This window comes from Salvia hispanica, chromosome 3 (assembly GCF_029641045.1).
Source record: "Salvia hispanica isolate PSC_SH4W2 chromosome 3, Shi_PSC_v1, whole genome shotgun sequence".
Taxonomy (NCBI): Eukaryota; Viridiplantae; Streptophyta; class Magnoliopsida; order Lamiales; family Lamiaceae; genus Salvia; species Salvia hispanica.
Genome location: NC_142694.1, coordinates 49,899,531 through 49,915,003, shown reverse-complemented (window position 1 = coordinate 49,915,003; position 15,473 = coordinate 49,899,531). Strand labels below are relative to the sequence as shown.

Genomic DNA, 15,473 nt, shown 5'->3' with positions numbered 1-15,473 from the left:
CTAACTTATAAAATTTGTATGACTTCTTATAATATAAAGAATAGTATAAATTTTAAGTGATAAAATGTTGTTACTTATTTTAAGTGACAATTTGCTTTTTATACGCATATATGACGGGAAATAATAAAATTTATCTTTTTCCTATACTAAAAATATATTTTTTTCTTTGCCCATACATATCAAATTATGCTATAGTCCGAAACTGAACATAAGAAATGAGTAGTCAACTAAGATGTGATTATTGGATGATCAAAATTTTCTATCTTGATTCTTTATATGCCTTTAATACTGTCTGATTCAAAGTTCTCATTCAGATTCCAACGACGATAGTATGTTGCTATATTTAGAGTCACAATCGTGAATGTCTTAAGATTTTAATTTGTAGAGATGATGATGATGATGATGATGATAGTAGAAGTGAATCTGATGTTATTGTTAAGTTTTTCAAAATTTATGAACTACCGATTGTTGTTTTTCTAAATATTTTTTTTGCACAAATAAATCGTGAACTAATTATTCGTTCACATATTTTTTTCATTTGTATTTAGGAATACATTTTCCTTAATTTGTATATCTTATTTTATTTGATTAATGCATGTCCTTTTTTGTTATTTTTTTTATTTATGTTACTACACCTATAATTGATAAGTCAATATTATGTTGAATATGAAAGGTTTCATTGCAGTGGGTCGAGAGAATTACAAATGTTTGTTTATTGTTGTTTATAATGTTTTTAATTGTTTATAATCTTATTAATATTATTTTTAAATAATTCATATTCTTAAAAGAAATATATTTTTATATTATTTTCTTTATTTTAATCTATTTAGTTGTAAATATATTTTTATTATTTGAAAATCTTTTGTCGGCACGGGTGATAACACTAGTAAAGTAAATGAGAGAGTTACTTTTTTACCAAAAATAGAAATGACTCAATTTATCTTGGAACTTCACAAAATAGAAAAATGACTTATTAATATGGAACTTCCCAAAATAGAAATGACTCAATTTATCTTGGAACTTTTCAAAATAGAAAAATGACTCTATTAACATGGAAATGAGGGGTATTAGTTAAATACTCCCTCCGTCCCGCTTAAGATGACACGTTTTCCTTTTCAGTTTGTCCCAACTAAGATGACACATTTCCTTTTTTGGAAACTTTCTCTCTCCAATTAATACACCCAACCACTTTTTTTCACTCCTATTAAAATATCTATCTTTCTTTCTCTCTCTATTTTAATACTTACACCCACTTTTTCTCACTCTAATTAAACACTTTAACCACCAACTCCTAAAACCCCGTGCCGGCCAAGAAATGTGTCATTTTAGCCGGAACGAAAAGAGTAATAAAATGTTAGTGGAAATGAATTAGTGGAATGTGGAGTCCACTATCAAAATTTATAGTAAAAATGAAAGGCGACAAAAATTATTAGGAATAGACAAAAATAGAAATAACTAATAAATTTTAGGAGTACATGTTAAACAGCCTTGTAAGGTAACAAATATTCCAATATCAAATATATTTGTTGACAGTTCATCAAATGAACAAGTCACATTCTTCAACATGTCATCCACGTTCTTGGTTGGTTTTCCATCTTGTAATGATTGGATGACCTCAAAGAAACATAAGTCATTAACATTTGTGTCCGAAGAGCTAGGAGGTCAACAAACAATATTCATATTGAAACCATCTGTGTTTGTTGTTTCCATGACTTCTTGATCATTTGATTTTATACGTGGCTTTGTATTATCTTGTTGTATGATAATATCCTTGGATGAGTTGGTTGGCATTTAGCTTTTATGGTTGGTATAATATAAAAATACATTTTAGCAGCAAATGATGAATGCACAAATTCTGATAGAACATGAATGAAAGTACCAAGTTGATAAGCCCTCGAGCCTATCGTCGAGTTGGAGAGGGAGCAAGGTTCAAAACCCTTGTTTTGGAACCAAATTTCGGACGTGCGAGAAAACTTTGAACAAGAATGCGATAATAATTATGTTATTTCTCAATGAATGTAAAAGACCAAATAATTCGAACATATATAAGATTTCTAAAACCCTATGCGATCTGATTCCCCTAATACGACTCAGGAAAGAACAGACGAAGAAAACATGAGATGATAAGACAAATCTTTCAAAAAAGACAAGATATCATACTGTCTTGGACGATTAATCGCACAAGACACGATCTTTGGCGCTTTGTACGGGATGGACGAATTTCTCCTGGGAGGTTGATTGGAGGGTTTGTCGAGGGTCTCGGTTCATGCGGGGAAATTATATTGGAGCATGAATATTCAATAATAAAATTAATCCAATATATACCTAAAATTTCAAACATGAGAAACTTCAAAATAAACCGTAAATTATTCCAACGTCCTACACTCAGTCTCTACTCATGCATCGGTTTCTAAAAATCTGCACCTTCGAACGCAAACCATTAACGGTGTAAAATTCTTTCGTGTATTACCTTTTTTACATATATATTATTCAAACATGAGCATATTAAATATAACATCAAGACATACCCGGCAAAAACATTCACATTCACCTGTGGAAAGCATTATTCGGTGCTTTTAGTTGGACCACCTCATTTTAGAACCCACTCAGAAGAGAGATTAAAAAAAAAGAATTAACCCCACCTCCCTTTCTTCATACCAAGGGAAAAAATCTACATAGTTTTGTTTCCTAACTTAGACACATTAATATTGATTGAAGACACATTAACCCCAACTTCAAAGTGAGGTTTTTTAATGGGGAAGATGGTGGAATTTGGAGTTGTGCTGTGTGTTTTGTTTGTTTTGAGTAAATGGGGAGCTGAAAGTTCTGAACTTGATGAGTTTTTCAGTGGGAATAGCAGCTTAGATATGTCGTTCTTGGAGTCTGTTTATGGTATGGCAGCTGCTGCTGTTCCTCCCGATGCTCTCATGGTGGGCCTCACTCTTGTTGACGGAGCTGCTGCTAAAGGAGCTGGTACTCTCGCTCTCTTTTTCATAGTGTTTATTTCACTTTTTTAATTTGTTAATTTGTGTGATATTTGCTTGATTAATCCTAAATGAGCTCACGTTTCTTCTTTGTTGCGGTCGGTGCTTCAGTCTTATGTTCTTATCTCATTTATTAATTTGCTAAAGTTGGCGTTTGTGTGGTTGCTTTTCTGAGAATAATGATTTAGGTTGCTTTGATTTGTCAATTTCTTTAGTTTTAATGCACCATTTAGATTCAATTGGGGTGCTTTTGTTGTACGCCCTTGATGTTATTCACTTGTGTGATGAATTCTGCCCAACTAGGATAAATTAAACCTCCTGTTATAAGAAAAATGATTTGTGTTTCTTTCTTGTGTAAGCTGTTAGGTGTGCATTCTTGAAAATGACTGAAATGCTAGTTGATAAGTATATTGTTATTGAGGTTTAAACTAGCTTTCTGGTCTAAGTTTCTTAGTGTATAATTTTTGCAGTATGTTTGGATGGCACGCCACCGGGCTATCACTTGCATCGTGGGTTTGGGACGGGAGCAAATAGTTGGCTCATCCAGCTAGAGGTTCGTGTGATGACAAACAATTACTGATTGAGTTCTACACAGCTGTTGCTATAACATATTATTAGGGTGTTTATTTCTCAATCGTCGCATACAATTAAAATTTCCTATACACAGTAATATTGAGTTCGAGCCTTGTTCTTGACATTTGGATTATTAAGCTTATTGCATAAAATGTAGAATTGATTTCATGGGAGATGTAGCAATATTCAAGCTTGCTTATGCTGTCTCTGAATTTGTTCTCTGTTAGCCTTATGCTTGTTGGTTTCTCAATCATAAATTTCATCTTGTGGCAGGGTGGAGGCTGGTGCAACAATTTAAGATCATGTATTTACCGTAAAACAACACTTCGTGGATCATCTACATTATTCGAGAAGCAAATTCCATTTACCGGGATACTCAGTAACAAGGCTGAAGAAAATCCCGGTAATAAAGGAAGAAACCAGTTCTTATCATGTCAAAACTACATTTGGTTTGTCATGACTCCTGATTATATCTTTTGCATGTTCAGACTTTTTTAACTGGAATAGAGTAAAGATTCGCTACTGCGATGGGGCTTCTTTCGCTGGGGACAGTGAAAATAAGGTTTGCAGCATTCTCTACGACGGGATTCCTCTTTTGGCATTTGTATCATTGAGCACAAATATGCACAATTTTAATTACTTTATCTAGTAGTGGTTGTTTAAAAGTAAGAGTTTGCTGTGCAGGAAAGGGGTTTGCAGTTTCGAGGGAAACGCATATGGCTGGCTGCAATTGAAGATCTGATGTCAAAGGGAATGCACTATGCGAATCAAGTATTGTATTAGTACTTAATTTGTAACTATATCTGTTTGTTCATGTTTTTTTACTTGTTCGTGTTTCGTAGTATTTACTAGTTTATGCTGCATTTTACTCCAGGCTCTTCTTTCTGGTTGCTCCGCTGGTGGTTTAGCTTCTATATTGCATTGTGATGAATTTCAAGGTTTATTTCCTGTAAGCACCAAAGTGAAGTGCCTGAGTGATGCCGGATTATTCATGGACGCGTAATTTCCATAAACTTTTTAGCCATTCCCTGTTCGCCTTATTAACGTGTAATGCTCCACAAATTGTCAGAATCTCAATTGTTTGTTTCCTGCAGTACTGATGTATCTGGTGGACACACACTCAGAAGTTTCTTTGCTGGCGTCGTTAGCTTGCAGGTACTATTCATGTTTCTCTTAAACTTTGTTCTCAGGTGATTTACCAATATCCACACACAATCACTGTGACATAAAAACAAGACCGAGCATCAGTGCTTAAGCCCTTGGAACACTTGTAAATGGATTCGTAACTCCTTAAATATCGATCCCGGTAAATTTGAAATTATACAGTTCCTGAAAGATAACGAGCTTATTACAAGATCTACTGCGGAGTATGGCTTTAACATTGCCTACCTGCCTGTTTTCGTGATGCCATAAATGTTGGAGACATCATCTTATTGCGTGCTATTCATATTCCGTAAATATTTTGACATATTTTGGCAGGGCGTTGAAGAAAACCTGCCAAGCACTTGCACGGACCACTTGGATCCTACTTCAGTAAGCCTTCCTTCTCCTTGGTTTTTCAGCAGATATACGAGGCAACTTCTGGCTCTATTATCATTTCATTTACATACCTTTTTTTTCGTGTGGCAGTGCTTCTTCCCTCAGAATCTGATTGCCGGCATTAAGACCCCTTTGTTTATTCTTAATGCTGCCTATGATTCATGGCAGGTAAAAGTAGAACCATATCTACATTTTGCTTCAATAATTAGAGAAAGATAGAAAAATACTGATTTCTGCTTTCAAATATATTAAGGTCCGAGAAAGCTTGGCTCCTTCAAGTGCTGATCCTCAAGGCAGCTGGCATGATTGTAAAATGAATAACGAACTATGCTCCGCATCACAGATCGAATTTCTACAGGGTAAGATGTGCTGCAGCTTAATCTTGATGTACTACTGGTGCTCATCGATTAAATCGTGATGAAACAGATTTTAGGAATCGTATGCTGAGTGCAGTCCAAAGCTTTTCAGAATCGAGTCAGAACGGGTTATTTTTAAATTCTTGTTTCGCGCACTGCCAGTCAGAAAGGCAGGACACTTGGTTTGCTGATGATTCTCCCGCAGTTAACAATAGGGTAAGTTGATGCTTCATCAGTCTGGTAATAATCAATCCGATAAAACTACGAGCTAGTTGCAACGAATTATCCTACTCTGTGTTTTATGTTGCACGCTGACAATAGTTTTGATGATGAAATTTGGGTAAATGTGGTGCAGCGCGTTGCGCTAGCTGTTGGAGATTGGTACTTCGATCGAGCTACTGTCCAGGCTGTCGACTGTGCGTACCCGTGTGATACAACCTGTCACAATCTGGTACATAAATGAAGCAGGATAGTTAGTTATGGTGCTTCTATTTTAAAGCTCAAACTGAATCATTAGTTATAAAAGTATGATTTTTGATTCAGCTCCCATTGTTACAGAGGCAATCATACCTCAATTGATTTTCATTGTATTCTTAGAAAATTTCTAAACTAGTACTCTTCTTCAATAAGAATGAAGTGCAAATTTCCCTCATTTCATTGTGCCTTTTTATTGGTTTGTTAGTGTTCTTTTTTACACGTGTCCCTTTGTGTATTGAAAAGCATATTCCACAATTGTATATAAAAGTAAAGAATTTAAGACAGGGATCATCTCTTGTTCAGACTAAATTAGTACTAATGCAACTTCAAAATTTTTGAATAATTTATTAATTTTATTCGAACAAAATGAGTGAAACATCTTACCAAAACGCAAATAAAAATCAAATTGAAAATAAACCCATTGGGAACATAGACCATTCTAAACCTTAACTCCTTTTTTTTTTTGTGTCCTTTTGTTTTACTGAGGTTTGACGATTATTTGTGACAGGAAGAGATTCATCCAGCTATTTCTGCCTCTAATGGAATCGATTTGGGAAGATGCAAGGTGATTCCACATCAGATGAGTAATTCTGTATTAATCTTATTGTACCTACTCGAGATTGCATGACAAAACTGTTATATTGCGATATGGGCTAAGGTGAAGTAATTTATACTAATGTGTATAATTATTATAATATATAGTATAATATTTTGATACGTGATCTCCTAGCCACGTTCCATAGATATTCATGTGTTTCTCCTTTTCGGTGTTTTGCTGATCTTGAGGCGGTAAGTGCTGGGGCTGAACCGGGGGCCGAGATAGGCGGAGGTGTAGATTTTGGAGTAGAAGACTATTTTGATTTTTTTATTTAATTTTATTTAATTATTATGCATCATTATACTTCCTCTATGTCCCATTGAAGATGACACACTTTCCTTTTTAATTTGTCCCAACCAAGATGACTCATTGCTTAAAATGGAAACACTTTCATCTCTACTTTATTCTCTCCACTTAAAATACAAAATAAAGTTGCATAAAATCGGAACGAATGAAGTATTAATTAAGTCAAAAAAATCGTTAATTGAGTGTTGACAGTAAAAAATTAAAGGTTCCATCAATTTAGGACCCACTTTGTTAACGATTTTGTTAACGAATTCAAATGTCTTGAATCCGATTTTTAAAAAGTGAATGTTTTTAAACCAAGTTCTTCTAAAAATGTGTAAAAATCACCGATTTGCTTTACACCAAATCACAGTTCCATCAATTTGATACCAAAGGAAATCGAAGATGGCAGCAAGGTTGAGCCACGTAGCATCACGGATCATGGGCGGCAACGGCGTCGTTTCGCGTTCCACGGCTTCATCTCTCCGGCAACGCTCCGGCATGGGCCTCCCCGTCGGAAAGCACATCGTCCCCAATAAACCTGTAAATCATTTCATCTTTTGCATTTCAGTCCATTTATACTGAACATATCTTGAAACCCTAGAAATTCGCAGCTTCCAGTGAACGATGAACTTGTGTGGGATAACGGGACTCCCTTTCCTGAACCTTGTATTGACCGGATTGCTGATACTGTTGGGAAGGTCAGACATTTTTACCATTTTTATTCAATTACGCATTTCACCACTATAAATATTTGATATTTTTACTACAATTGTTTATATATGCATGATTTCTGTTTACATTTGGGGGGTTTTGTGGTTTTTTGTAATCAATCATTTCTGTTGTAGTACGAAGCATTGGCTTGGTTGTGCGGTGGATTGGGATTTTTCGCGTCTCTAGGGCTTTTAGTGGTGTGGAATGACAAAGCTTCTACAATACCATTTGTAAGTCCAAATTTGTTGATTATGTGTTTGTTTTTCATCAATTTATACTGCTTGGATCCATATATTTGTAAGTAAAAGTTTATTATCACACGTTTGCATCCTTGGTATTTGCTTGAGTTGTCTTATCTGAAGAAGTATGGATATTAGCGTTGAATGAAAAATTCTCCACAATATCTCCTTGTGTTTAACAATGGGACATATATTTCCTTGTGATTTAATGTACTCTGGCAATACCATTCGTTTGTCCCTCTCTCATTTTGCAACTATGGTTTTGATGTTGTATTATAGCTCTATGATTCTCTTTGTTCACTTCACTATGCTATAAAGATTCTCATCGAGAACAAATATTAAATGGTCTTTTCTCCCTAGAAAATATTTTCTTCCATACTACTTTTGAGTTTTTTACAATTGACATTGAGCATTTGAGCTTATAGCTTATATAAGTACATAACATTGAGGCTGCTTGTTTACTTGTCTAGTCATGGATTGTTTACTATGTGAAGTTAAATTTTTTGGTTATGTGGCATTAGGCAATACATGGTATGTATAGACTGGAAATGTTGGGCATCATAGTTAACTTGTGATTTCAATCAACAAGTTAACTTGTGACAATACATGGTATGTATAGACTGGAAATGTTGGGCATCATAGTTAACTTGTGATTTCAATCAACAATAGCTGCAACTGATATTTCCTTTGCCAAAAATAATTTGGGGACAAAATGGTTTACTAAATCTAATATTATGTTTCAACGCTCTTTCAAATACATAGAGACTAGTGCTGGGCTTGTAGGAGATTGTATGAATTGTATGTTGATTAAGCATCAAACTCCTGACTAAGAGCTGATTGCTTAATCTTTAGATTGGTTATAATGATTTTCAATCACTCAAAAGTACTCGGGAATTGTGAGAGAAAATGACTCAAACTTAGTGTTTTGATGCTTCAGTTAACATTACCAATTTGGTCAAATGAAATGCAAATCATGGGATGGCATTGGAGTACTAGGACCTTTTAACCGTGAGCTGTTTTCTTTTTCGCTGTTGTTTGGATGGAATCTCATTTAATTCACGTGTCCTAGTCCCTAAGAAGCACCAGGAGCCTAGCGTCCCCGGTCTGGGAAGTTTTTCATACTGATATATTTAAATACACCTAAAATACATGTGAATACATATTTTAGATTTTTTTTAAAAAAATGTATATTAGGAATTTGCTCTAACCCTAGTCCAATACGTTCTAGTCCTATCCCAAAACGTTTTATCCCAGCCCAATACTTTTAAGAAGTAAGAACACATGCAACCTACACTAGAAACACCTGATAAGTCCTTCCCTGTCGCAACAGAAAGCCGCTGCTGCTCAAATGTCCACTGCCTTCTTCTTCCCTTTGCGGCCTGGTTTTTCCCACCTTCTTCTCTGCTTCTCTCTGTGCTCCTTCTCTCACGCTAGTTCTGTGTTCGCGACTTCTTGCTGCGCAGCTGTGCCGCCACCTCCACTCTTTGGATTAACTTATGCCCACCCAAAGGCCCAAGTTCATCTGGCTCGGATCGGATGAACTTATACTAAGTAGTTATTTTCTCTATTTTGGACGTATACCAAATACTCCCTCTGTTCGTGAAATAATGTCCCATTTTTGCCATTTTGGGGTGTCCGCCATTTAAAGTCCCATTTACCTTTTTCCATTTTAAGTAAATGGACCCCACCATCCCCCTAACTCATTACACTTGCATTCTATTATAAAATCAATATATAAAAATGGGATCCACATTCTGCTAACTCATTTCCCCATTTTTCATCACAAAGTCAAACAATTTCTTAAAACCCGTGTCGAGTCAAAATGAATTATAAATGGCGGGCGGAGGGAGTATAATAACAGCCATAAAAACATAGATACTTATACAGTCCTTCAAATCTTAAACTCAAATAAATATTAGTTGCCATAATCAAATATCCAAGTAGCAGTGGGGGGAAGGAGATGGGGCACATAAGACAGTGGGACATTTCTTCCCATATCCCATGTTTTCTGTTGGCTTAGGTTCACTAACTTCCTTTTTTGTAGTACTTTTAATTTGTTAATTCGGGCTGTTTCTAAACGACCCGCTCAAATTGTGGCAAAGGGATCAAAACCCTATTCAACTGTTGGCCATTAAAAGCGTGAAAACTAGGCAAATAAAATAAATTACAGCGGAAGTTTGAGGCACCCACTCTGTTTGCACCAGTTGAAGTGCCGCCTCAAGAGCGATTTCCAGGCACCTTGCTCTGAGGCGTGCCTCACGAACGATTTTTTAAACCGTGGAATATAATAGATTTTTTATATCGGTTCCTTCCTTGGTTCCACCTCTTGCTTATACTAATAGTTGTTCCTCTGATCAATAGCTTGTATAATGTTTTTGTTTGTGGCTGAAACAACTATTTCTTCAGTAATACTCTTGACTTGTTGGAGTACTTGGGTGCTTTTTTTTTCCCACTAGTTATTAACTATTCTCTCCATCTACTAAGAGCGTGCAGCATCGGGGACGATGTGAGTTTTAATAAATGTTAGATACATATCTGGTTATTGGAAAATTGTCCCATCAAGGGCAAATAGTGGGTTAAGATGGTGGGCTGAGTAAGTTTCTTTTTAATGTAAATAAACAGTATTTTGAGAGTGAATTATAAGCAAGTGTGTTCAAAAGGAGAACGTTGCATACTCTTTGTGGACGCCTAATAAGACAATTGACGATGAAAAAACTATCGATAGTTTAAAATTGATTAGAGAGGGCGCTTGATTTGGTCCCCCCTACAGATGCATTATTTTACTTAAATGAGTAGTAATTTATTTTCCTCCATGAAAGGTGGAAAGTTTTATTCTCTTCCTAATGTTTTGTATCTTTGGGTTTTTTACAGACACCCAAGGTGTACCCCTATGACAACTTAAGAGTGGAGCTAGGTGGAGAACCCTAGCTTGGTTGCTGCTCTTAGACTTTCGTCTCTTTTTTTCTAACCTCTTACACCGTTTGAGGTTCTAAACGGTGACCAAACGATGTAACTGAGTCTTGCAAACGAAGTTAACTAAAATAAGCTAGAGCGGCAATAATATGATTCTGCAATACTTTAGTTCTTCATTGTTCTGCGTGTGGTTTTTTTTTCTTGATTCAAGAGATTATGTATGACAATGATGATGATGATGATGATCTCTTTATCTTTTTGTGTTGATTTGCCCTGTTTTGTTATGTTTAGCCGTTTTATTAAGGCGTGGAGCGTGTATGAAGCGAGTATAAATCGAATTTGGATTTATGATTTATTTAATGGAATGCATAGATATATAACTTAACGTATTCGAGGTTGAATCTTTGAGTAAATATTTGTTTCAAGTTAGCCCTTAAATGTGATATTATTTGTATTTAGGACAATACTGTACATGTTATAAATTCTACTTTAGTATTTCTGAAAACAATTGCTTGATTCATAGAAATGTCGTGTAACCAAAATACATGCTCATGGAAGCTGAACATATAACTAAAAGCAGATATGAATGGTATTTTATAAAATTAATCCAGACTTGTTTATTTTATTGTAAAAACTTCTCTAATTAGTGTGTCAAAATTTCAAATTGAAGTTCGGTGCAAAATCAACCACCCTCAAAATATAAAATAAATATAATTTTTTTTTATTTTAAAAAATTATATCTCATAATTAAATATGTATTTGTGATTAAATATTTAATTGTATAGTTCATGAGATTGGATATCATAATTCAATCTTAAATGAATAATCATGGATAATTAGTTATATATAATTTCATGACTCACTCATTGACTAATGATTATTTTATCGAACAAACCGTTATAAACCAAAAAGTATACATAATTCACAAATTAATCATTTAGACAATATGAGAACCCGTCCAGTCACTGAAACAGACATTACAACAATGAAAATGTGATCATTCTGATTTAGACGTCATAACAACAGGAATAACAAAAAGGACAAACGAAAAAATAAAAACTGAATTAAACATGTTTTGAAACATCAACACCAATTTAACCATTATCTTACACCTGCATAGAAGAAATAAGTCAAATTTCAGATAACTATAACGATTGAAAATTTAGCACATCCAGAAATTCACGTAAACTAGACGACAGTTAAATGTGAAATAATACTATAAATTAATCTGCTAAATTATTTAATTTTAAACATTCATCTAATTCTACAAACGCCATCTGGCTGCACATGCGCAATGATTTTATTATACATGTTGAACGTGACATGGGGGTCTAGCAATAAAGTGACATCTGGCCTACTATTACATTCATTGGTGCCATCCATCAATGTCATTCATTTTCATTATTTTACACATTTATATACTACTCCTATTTAATAATTTGGCAAATTATAAGAGTAAATCATGCAATAATCCAAAGCCAGTAACGTAGTTACTAGACTTATTATGCATGATTACATTAAATTACACCCCCAATCAACGGAAGGTTTAGGTTCAAGTAGTGTGTTCAAAGTAAAGACACTTCAAGAGTTAAAAAAAGAGAGTAGTGATATAATATTATACAGCTGTAGAGATTGTGATTCATTAATCATTTCAAATCCATCCACAATTCTCTCAAATTAATGATAGTAAGAAATTCCCCTACAATTACTGCCCAATTAAGATGTAGTGAATTATAATATCTTGTCAATTTTATTCCATTTTGTAGAGATTGTGATTCATTAATCATTTCAAATCCATCCACAATTCTCTCAAATTAATGATAGTAAGAAATTCCCCTACAATTACTGCCCAATTAAGATGTAGTGAATTATAATATCTTGTCAATTTTATTCCATTTTGTGGAGGCTTTCTTAGCCATTCAAATCAAGAAGATAAAGACTACAAATTAACATCAATTAAAGCGACAAATACAGAATAAAATAGTATTTATTTACCTGGGAGAGAGAGGTGAATGTCTACTGGGTGAGAATATATATAGCATAAATGATTCCAGGAATGTAACCAAAGAGCGTCAATAACAAGCAAATCCAAAACTCAGCCTGTTAATTTAATTCACCAAAATCAAATACTCCATAAATATAGTACTATTGCTTTGTATTTTCAAAAATTAAAAGCAGAAGTAATTGTACATCAAATTAAAGAAAATTGAGAAATAGAAAGAGAATACCCCACAACCAAACTTGAGGAAAACACCGAGTGGAGGAAGAAGAATTGCGACGATAATGTCGATGAAAGTTGCTGTTCCCATTTTTTTTCCAAGAAGAAGAAGATAGAAATGCAGAAAGGTTTAGAAGAGAAGTGAGAAAGGAGAGGAAGTTAGAAATGGATTTAAAGAGAGAGAGATAGTGCCGCGTGTTACTGCTGATTGCATCATAGTGTTCTGTTTTGTGCAAATCCTTTCTTTTATCTAAATACATGCATTATTAAAGGTAAAATAAAAATGAAGAAAGAAGCTGCCTCACGTTAAATTAAATTATTTTTTGATTTAAAAACAAGCACTTTGTGTTTTAACTTAATAAACGTTTCTTTCTCTGATCCATAGCTGGAAGCTGGGACTTTTTCATGTATATCAATAAGTGAAGCGAACTAAATAACTTCGTAATGTTTTTCCACATAAAAATTAGGTAGTCGGTCGCGTATTACAAGAATAAAGTGGTAGTTGTGATTTGTGTGTATGGCGACGTGTTATGCTAGTCGATCTTCCTTTTTTTTAGAAATAATAGATAAACTTGATGTGTATTTAGAGTTATCTAATTCAATATACACAGATATATTTAATTTAATTAATTAATATTAATAATACTATGGTACTGCAAGATTACAGTATCGTAAGTAGTTTTTCAAGTGTCCACCTATGGGGAGGTGAAAAATTATTTAAATTTACAAGTATAGCATAATAAAGATTTGATTTTTTAGTTTTGAAAGATGTTAACAAATTAAAATAAAAGATTAACTGTTGAAACACTTTTCAAATGGGAAAATACGTCACTCCAAGTTTCTCAATAGACTTGTATTGTTCTACACCTCTAATAATGAAACATATGAATGGATTAAAGACATAATCTATGAACCAATTTTCAACGACTACAAACTACTGTGGAAGCGCAGGAGAAATATTCATCTACTATGATCTCTTACTTAATCCACTATCAAATTATTCTATGGACAATTCAAATTCAATAGCACACCAACAATAAAGCACTCCCAATCTATATTAAAGAGACAATAGAAAAGGAAATAACAACACCATATTATTATTAGCCAAAAACATAGTGAATAAAACATCAAGCACATTGTTGGTGACAAAACAAATGGATTCAATGTTGTAGATACATCCATACAAGCCTAAATTACAACTTGGAGCAACATAGAGAGTTTAGCCTGAACACATGGTAAATTTTGCAAGAAAAATCATAGGAAGCATGCTCTCATTGAGTGGAATGTAGATTTTGAGTTGATTTGCGGAATGTTGGCTGGAATTTTTTTCCTTCTCTTCTTCTCCTCTCTTTATCCCTTTTTCCTCTCTATTTTCGTGTCTAAGAATCTATGAATAATCTCCAAAAACTGCCCCCCAACCTATTTAAAAACTGAATCATGGCAGTTGGCGCGTCAGGATGCCCGACCGTGTGATTTGCTTCCGCAACTCCTACGCTTTGTGAGATAGCGCCCGACCAGGTGGAAATTGGCTAAAGTCGCCTCCCAATGCTTTACGAGATAGCGCCCAAGCAGGCGCCCGTTTGCAACACTCGATCGGGCGTCTAGGCAGCACTGTAGCGGACATCTCCAAGCATTTTTCTGGCTCCATTTTTACACTCCATTCTACCTGCTACACTAGAAAATAATCTTTTGCAAGCATCAAATCATGTTAATTAAGTAAAGATAAGGGAATAAAGATGAACCATTTGTCTCACGTCAAATACCCTCAAACATATTTACTTGCTCACCGTCGAGCAAAACCACTTTAAGCACAATATTTCAAAGCTTAACTCACAATTTTTTTTCCAAAAGTTTTCATCACAAAATCCAAACCCCCAACATTTCCAATCAAGATTTCCAATTCTCAAGAATAATCACCCATCCACCTACAACTTCAAGTCAAGGTGCACTTCAGAGTAAGTCCAAGCATAAGATCTTACAACTCAAACCGTCGTCATTGACTCGTCAAACAATACTTTTCACATAGACTCGCGGATTTCAAATCAAATTTCTTTAACTCCACCAAGCCATTCACAAAACACTCATAATGTATTAACAATAAAGTCCAAAGTCTTTAATTGCAGCTTTTAATGGGGCTAGGGATGAGGTAGGATAAAACGGATAGTAGCTCATGTTGGAATCGTAGTCCGATCAACGCAATTTGACAAATCGTACAAGTGATGGATTATTTAATTTTAAAATAATTAAATAATTTATAATCGATCTACGCTCCGAGTAGATGATTGTGGTATATTCACTTTCTCTAAGCCAATTCCCGGTGAGTGAGAAATAATATAATAAAGTATGTCACGATATATGGAGATATGCAATTAATTAATTAATTAATCTTATTTTGGACATGTAGACAAAAACAAATGTGGCAAATGAGCATACGGAGAAAGCTTAGTAGAATGTGTGCACATTGATCGGGTCGTCCAGATACATTTATGAAATGAACAACTATATGAGAAATGTCTAGATACATCCGTCCAGGTTCATGCTCAATGATAGATGTTTGTAACGTCTGTAACATTTATA

The 15,473-nt window shown here is 34.5% G+C and overlaps 3 protein-coding genes across 4 annotated transcripts; 2 read left to right on the top strand and 1 right to left on the bottom strand.

Annotated features, from left to right (window-relative positions):
* Positions 1-2,571: 2,571 nt before the first annotated feature.
* On the top strand, positions 2,572-6,984 carry LOC125214892 (pectin acetylesterase 12-like). Of its 2 annotated transcripts, XM_048116104.2 has the most exons (13): positions 2,572-2,973; positions 3,455-3,537; positions 3,831-3,960; positions 4,046-4,119; positions 4,242-4,328; positions 4,432-4,556; positions 4,652-4,712; positions 5,037-5,090; positions 5,187-5,264; positions 5,350-5,455; positions 5,523-5,668; positions 5,808-5,903; positions 6,438-6,984. In XM_048116104.2, the coding sequence occupies exons 1-13, from the start codon at positions 2,754-2,756 to the stop codon at positions 6,555-6,557; spliced, it is 1,380 nt and encodes a 459-aa protein (XP_047972061.1). In that variant the 5' UTR covers positions 2,572-2,753; the 3' UTR covers positions 6,558-6,984. The 2 variants fall into 2 exon arrangements, with proteins under 2 accessions (XP_047972061.1, XP_088924500.1); XM_089068374.1 differs by lacking the exon at positions 6,438-6,984 and having other exon boundaries at positions 2,575-2,973; positions 5,808-6,104.
* Positions 6,985-7,117: 133 nt separating this feature from the next.
* On the top strand, positions 7,118-10,945 carry LOC125214893 (NADH dehydrogenase [ubiquinone] 1 beta subcomplex subunit 8, mitochondrial). The gene is made up of 4 exons (XM_048116105.2): positions 7,118-7,355; positions 7,427-7,513; positions 7,661-7,756; positions 10,637-10,945. Exons 1-4 carry the CDS (start codon positions 7,218-7,220, stop codon positions 10,691-10,693), a joined length of 378 nt encoding a protein of 125 aa, XP_047972062.1. The 5' UTR covers positions 7,118-7,217; the 3' UTR covers positions 10,694-10,945.
* Positions 10,946-11,590: 645 nt separating this feature from the next.
* Positions 11,591-13,136, bottom strand: LOC125211508 (hydrophobic protein RCI2A-like). The gene is made up of 3 exons (XM_048111333.2): positions 12,907-13,136; positions 12,674-12,778; positions 11,591-11,790 (listed from the first exon to the last, which is right to left on the bottom strand). Exons 1-2 carry the CDS (start codon positions 12,985-12,987, stop codon positions 12,695-12,697), a joined length of 165 nt encoding a protein of 54 aa, XP_047967290.1. The 5' UTR covers positions 12,988-13,136; the 3' UTR covers positions 11,591-11,790; positions 12,674-12,694.
* Positions 13,137-15,473: the final 2,337 nt, after the last annotated feature.

Bases quoted from the DNA above. Each gene is read 5' to 3' on its own strand.
- LOC125214892 (XM_048116104.2), top strand. From the start codon at position 2,754: ATGGGGAAGATGGTGGAATTTGGAGTTGTGCTGTGTGTTTTGTTTGTT. The intron at 5,265-5,349 runs GTAAAAGTAGAA...AAATATATTAAG, and splicing joins CTGCCTATGATTCATGGCAG to GTCCGAGAAAGCTTGGCTCC. The intron at 5,669-5,807 runs GTAAGTTGATGC...AATGTGGTGCAG, and splicing joins CTCCCGCAGTTAACAATAGG to CGCGTTGCGCTAGCTGTTGG.
- LOC125214893 (XM_048116105.2), top strand. From the start codon at position 7,218: ATGGCAGCAAGGTTGAGCCACGTAGCATCACGGATCATGGGCGGCAAC. The intron at 7,356-7,426 runs GTAAATCATTTC...AGAAATTCGCAG, and splicing joins ACATCGTCCCCAATAAACCT to CTTCCAGTGAACGATGAACT. The intron at 7,757-10,636 runs GTAAGTCCAAAT...GGTTTTTTACAG, and splicing joins AAGCTTCTACAATACCATTT to ACACCCAAGGTGTACCCCTA.
- LOC125211508 (XM_048111333.2), bottom strand. From the start codon at position 12,987: ATGGGAACAGCAACTTTCATCGACATTATCGTCGCAATTCTTCTTCCT. The intron at 12,779-12,906 runs GTATTCTCTTTC...TTAAATTAACAG, and splicing joins TCCTCAAGTTTGGTTGTGGG to GCTGAGTTTTGGATTTGCTT.